The 6361-nt window shown below is 39.5% G+C and overlaps 1 protein-coding gene across 1 annotated transcript; it reads right to left on the bottom strand.

Annotated features, from left to right (window-relative positions):
* Nucleotides 1-1750: 1750 nt before the first annotated feature.
* On the bottom strand, nucleotides 1751-2857 carry LOC311019584 (gap junction delta-2 protein; the record flags this gene model as incomplete). The annotated part of the gene is made up of 1 exon (XM_084019124.1): nucleotides 1751-2857. The coding sequence occupies one exon, from the start codon at nucleotides 2855-2857 to the stop codon at nucleotides 1751-1753; it is 1107 nt and encodes a 368-aa protein (XP_083875250.1).
* Between the last annotated feature and the right edge of the window lie 3504 nt (nucleotides 2858-6361).

The following is a 6361-nucleotide window of genomic DNA, read 5'->3' as shown; positions in this document are numbered from 1 at the left end:
AATTGTGTGTGATTACTGAAATAAAGAAAATCTTTGTTTAACCAAATACAGCATTTTCAAATTATTAGTTAACTCTAAACTAACTAAGTTAACTAAATAACTCTTCTATGATAAAATGGTGATTGACCACACACACATCCAGCAGATATCTCTCTTATCACACATGGGGTCGACCACAGAAATAATTACATTGTTGAAAATATAAATAAAATTATTTTTCTACAGCACACACCAGGATCCATAATCACCACACTAAACAAAAAATGAGTAGTTTAGTTATTAGTTTACAATCCAAAAAAGCACCATCAATGGAATTACATGATATTTAGAAACATGTTTAACGCTGGTAAAGAAATAAGAGTGAATACATGATTCATGTGCCATATATGAGAAAATGTGTTTATCCTAAAACCCAAAGTATGCAAAAGAAAACAACACCAAATGCCTCCACTGTACAAACTCAACCCGATAGATATCTGAATAATAAATATCTGAATCCTCAAACAGCAAGATAATAAAGACTTTTCACACTGGAGAATTGACTAAAATAAATACACTCAAAAAATGTTTGATTTTCTCGATGCTGGTGAAACAGTTTTTTGTAAAGCAAAACAAAATCTTTGCAATAACATTTGACCTGTTTAGCAATTTGTGGCAATACTGAATTGACAGCAAATTCTTAACTCAAAGTATTATGTATAATGTCACACTTAATAAGTTAATAATGTTGCATTCAATCGTACACATGAAAAGTGACGGACATATTTTTGCACTTGTGGAAATTGCTGCGTGAGGCAGGTATGAACGTAGCATTATAACTTCGGTAAGTTACAGAAATGGTCAAACAAAAACGGAATGACAAAAATAAAAAATCAATCCATTCTACATTAAACTGAAGGGGTTTTTATGCTTTATCTTTGTGAACTGTAATTGGCATTCCACACAAATGATTGCATTGTTTCCTTTTAGAACAAGACATTACATTAGTTTCTTGGAAACTAACTGACTAATGAAAATAAGTATATAGGACATAATTAATACAATGTATCATAGACGGTAAGGAAACAGCTTAATTCCATTGTCTCCGACAGCACACCTCACTGCCAGGCCTTGACCGCTTGCAACGCATTAAGAATTCAGGTGAAGCATTTGACAGTGAATGAAAATCCCTTTGTGAATGAACATTTTCCTATAGAACACCTTTCAGGCTTTAAACGTCCCCTTTTCTGCCTGTTTTCACAGATTGAATGGCACAACAGAAAAACACTCCCTCATAGCTGACTTCTTAGTCCCTCCAAATTGATCATGGAGATCTTTATAAATGGATTTGTCTGCTCAGTATTGCTGGAGCAAAAGCTTGCTTTTGGGCTCACATTATAAGTTGCCTCACAGCAGACTAACCAGTACTACCAGTATAACATACTACCTGTGTGTCAGTGATGAACTAAGATATCAGCCTGGTCTCCTAAAAACGATGTTCCCACGTAATGAAACTGCGATGTGAATTCATTTTCAAGGGAAATACATTTTTACGTGGCTTACGTTTACTCATGATGGATCACAAACTTGTTTCAAATGAGTCCACAGAAGTCCAAGTCAGGAGGATGTTTTGCTTGCTTCAGTTTTAAAGTAACTTTAAGCCAAACCCATTTTTTTTTTTAAACTAAACCTAATAATGTAGTTTTCTAGCATGTTTTGCTTTGTTTATTCATTAACCACGTGTTTCAAACTCTACAGAAAAATAGCGTTCTCATAGCCAGGATTTCTTAGTCCGGCCCAGCCTGGCCATGTTGGCCAGCTTGACCTTCACTTTGTCTCTACTCTCTGGACTCCTCTTGGAGGTGCATTCCACGGTTGAGTCCGTCTCGAAGGAGATGGCCGGGGCATGTGTGAGCAGACCCCCGGTCTTCTCCGGGGCCATGGCTGCTGGTGTTTGCAGAACCAACTGGCCCCTCAGAGAATGCCTGAGCTGTAGCAGGAGGGGGTTGTGGTTGGAGTACAGCCTGACGGTGTCCCTCTCCTGACCGCAGCATGTGGAGCAGGCCGAGCAGAGGATGCGGAAAATGTAGACCCAGCCCAGGTAGTGGAGCTCTGCGATGTTGAGCACAAAGCAGCCCAGGCTGATGCTGAACATGAAGTTCAGGAAGATGGTTTTCTCAGTGGCACGGGACACAAAGCAGTCTGTACGAGTAGGGCACGGGTAGGTCTCACAGCGGTACAGGTTAGGTACCTCGAACCCAAACAGGAAGTACTGGCCCACCAGGAAGGTGATCTCCATGACGGATCGTAGTAATACATGAAGAATGTAAATGAGCAGCACCTGGTTGGACTGCTGGGTGGGGTCCTCTCCTACTTCGCCACAATCCTCCTCCAGAGAGCTTTGCTCTACTCCTTCCCTCTCGCTCGCAACCCATTCTTCCCTGTAGTGAGGACAGTAGGTGGGCATGTCGACTCTCAGAGTCTCCATGCCATTCTTTCTGGTGTGCCCACATCTCTGTCGGGGAGGCCTCTGGGCTACCACCTGGGCCTTCTGGCCATCCAGCTTCTCATCCTTGGCAATCTTATGCAAAACAAAAACGATGTAGAAGATGGATGGGGTGGAGACCAGCACAATTTGGAAGACCCAGAACCGTAGATGTGAAACGGGGGCAAAGGTGTCGTAACAGACATTGTTGCATCCGGGCTGCTGGGTGTTACAAGTGAACTTGGACTGCTCGTCGCTGTAGACGGCGTCCCCCACCAAGGCCACCAACAGGATACGGAAAATGAGCAGCATGGTGAGCCAGATTTTGCCTATCACCGTAGAGTGGTTTTGGACCTCAGACAGGAAGCGACCAAGTATGGACCAGTCACCCATCGTTAACCTGGGAGAGGAAGTAAAAGATGATGTCAACAATGTTATTGATGATAAGACATGGTAGAGAACACGATGGATGGATGGATGGATGGATGGATGGATGGATGGATGGATGGATGGATGGATGGATGGACGGACGGACGGACGGATGGATGGATGGACGGATGGACGGATGGATTGAATACACTATGAATATACCAAACTACAATTACTACAATATAAAAATATAAAGGATAACATACAAAAAAAATATACATATAATATATCAAGGTAGAAGTAGAGTCATTTTCTCATAGACCTCCATGCAATCAGACTTCTTTTTGCAACCAGAGGAGTCGCCCCCTGATGGACAGTAGAGATAATGTAGGTTTTAGGCACTTCAGCTTTGGCTTCACTTTTCACCGCCCCCTCTGGTGTAATCGTTAAATGAAAATCATGATTTTTAAACACACTTCTCAAATCCATAGTTGATACATAGTTGCTTGATCCAATTATGGGTTGACTTTGCCTCTAAATTAATCACCCTGCTTTTCTTGTGTAAATATTTGCCTGTGAAACTTTTCACTCATAACCGAGCATCGTCATAACACCACAACAACTGATAACAGGTTCAGAATCAGTTCCTCATACTCAATTGTTGCTGCATCTTTTCACCTCTTATCAAAATGTAGTTTTTAGACGCAACTTCTCCCAAATAATTTCCACCGTGATGAATGTGAGTTTTCCAAAGATGTGAGAAAACGTACTGGGCTTCTTACAGCATAGACATGTCAAGAGGGTTGGCCGATGCCAACATATCTGTTGTGTACTGTTCAGGCAAATATCACATGAAGAGATAGAGACAGGAGTATTTGGCATTACTTTCCCATACAACAAAACTGCACTGTGAAGTACGTTTTCAGGGAAACATTTTGTTGTGAATTACGTTTGCTTTTGGAGTGATGGACGGTCAGAAACCACAGGGCTTCAACCAAGACAAAACTGCTTTGTTTCTATTTATGACATTATCCACGTATTTCAAACTGTTTAAAAGTGCAACCATAATCTGTGAGGAAATGCATTTTCCTCGAAATGTAACTGAGAGAGCAGTTTATTTGCATGCTAACTTAATTCTAGGAGACAGGGTATAAATACTGTAACACAGTCTCACAGCAGTTTGTGAAAAAGTTTGTGAACTAATCACTAGATTTCAATTTTGTCACTATTTCACGAAGCTGGATGGATAAAGCTAAAGAATAGACAGGACTGTTGTGCACGCAAGTAGTGAAAAAGGGTCATTTTAATTAATTAATTTTAAATATATGTAAAAAGCACTGGAATATACGGGATGATTATGTACAGGAATACATTTACATTTTACATTTACATTCGAGGCATTTCGCAGACGCTTTTGTCCAAAGCGACTTACAATAAGTACATTTGTTGAAAGAAAGAAACCACAACATATCATTGCCAATAAAGTAAGAGCTAAAAAATATAAACAAGTGTTTCTGGTCCTCGTCTGAGGAAAGTAGTAGCTGTTCAGCAAACATACCTTAAGAACAACAGTGCTATGATCAAAGTGCTATAGGTAAGTACATAGAAGTGTTTTTTTGGGGGGGGGGGGGGCACCTGAGCCAGCTCATGATTATGACTGTGAGATGTGGTTAAAAGCTCTCTCTATTTTGAAAGACAACAACTCACCATTGTGGATAACAAGATATGTTGCACCGGTGGCTCTATGTTTCTGCTTTAGAAACATTTGCATACTAGTATTCTGGTAAACATCACATCCTGGTTTCAGAAACCTGGATTGTCAGTCAGGAAACATGACAATATGATGATAGCTGAGTATGTACAGCGAGATATGGTCATAAACTGTATTATGGCTTTAATCTTCCGTTACTGATCGGATGGAAGCTAAATGGTGTCCAGATAAATGACTATGCAAACCAAAATGGTTTCATCCTCAACCTCTCAGCTTTGTTGGTATTTTGTCCAAGAATGTCCATGCTATTGTTATAGATTATAAACTTTTCTTCACTTTGGCAGGAATTAAATCCATTTAGGGATTTGTTTATGTATGTATTTGTTTATTTTCCACGACCCAACAAGTTTTCAATTCAATGGTCATCGGTCTAAACTATCAGAATCTGGTTTTGTTATGTAAAACTTTAAATAATACAAAGTAAACTTCCCCACTTCTAGAAGGATTAATGAGGACATCCTCTGTATTCACTGAACCACTGATATTATGTATAAATTAATTTATCACTTGTTCCTCCTCAGGCCTCAAGGAGTAAATACACACAGACGAAAGGTTACTGAATGCCATTTGAACTCACCTGAATGTAATCTTGAGCTTTCCAGAATAAATCCTTACAAAGTAGCCCCCGCCATGCAGTTTGCATGGCTATATTTAATCTTAAAGCATTGATGAAATGAAACCTGTTGCGCGTATTAAGGGAGAATAGGCTGACCAAACATATCGGGCCGTTCTATCTGAAACTAGCATTGTGCTGTGTGGCTACAAAGGCTGGCAATGTACAGTGCAACAAAGATTTCAAAACAAAATGAGGGGACGGGGGGAGGGGGGGGGGGGGTCGTTTTCTGAACAGCCGGGAATGGTCAAACAAAAAGCGTATGGAACGAGCTAGAAAAGGGACACAATGCAGGCTCATGCAAAGGTTCTGTATTTAGCCAGTTAGAGAGGAATACATCTTTCTACATTCCATTTGTCTCCCCAACCTGCAGGTCTCAGCTGGAGCCAATCTTACGCTCTCAGTTTCATCCATAAGTATCAAAGTCCTACCTCAAGTACTGTAGATCATAAATATATGGAGAGAAGACACATTCCTTGTTGGTGTGAAGTAGGTCGCACAAACATTGTATCTGGGAAACCAGTCCAGTTCCAGAAACAATAATCACAGGGATGATGATTTCGGTGATTGTTGGTCATGTTCAGCAGCAGCCGCTCCACTGAATCATCTGCGACCTCTAACTTCCCATACTAACACATGGACACATGTCTCGAAGCAGTGCCAGTGACAAACAGTGCACTTTGAACTGGGATGTCTCTGTGTGCAGATATAGTGAAAAGATGGATGTTAGGACAAAACTTAACTTATTATCTCAGTAAACATTGTAAACCTGAGTTTATGGTCTCGTAAAACATTTCTAAAAACGGCAAATCAGGTTATTTCCAACATATCTTATCTGTTGTTGTTTTTCATAATTATTGTTTTTATCTGATATTGTTGTTGGGTGTTTTATTCTAATTTGTATTAATTGAATTGTCTGATTTTATTTTTGTCTTTGCAATCCTGAAATGTAATCAATTTATTAAATGTAATAAGTTATCTTGGTTCAACTACGTAAAGCATTTTCTAACTTTGTTTTAAAATATGATTAATAAATGTCTTACTATTATTATAACTATGGTTGTCAGTGCTGTTGTTGTTATTAGTATTATTGTTATTATTGTTTTTTTATGACAATTTTTTATGACAATTCTTGTCATGAACA

The sequence above is a fragment of the Eutrigla gurnardus genome, assembly GCF_963514095.1.
Source record: "Eutrigla gurnardus genome assembly, chromosome: 10".
Lineage (NCBI taxonomy): Eukaryota > Metazoa > Chordata > Actinopteri > Perciformes > Triglidae > Eutrigla > Eutrigla gurnardus.
This window is presented reverse-complemented; position numbering and strand designations above follow the sequence as displayed.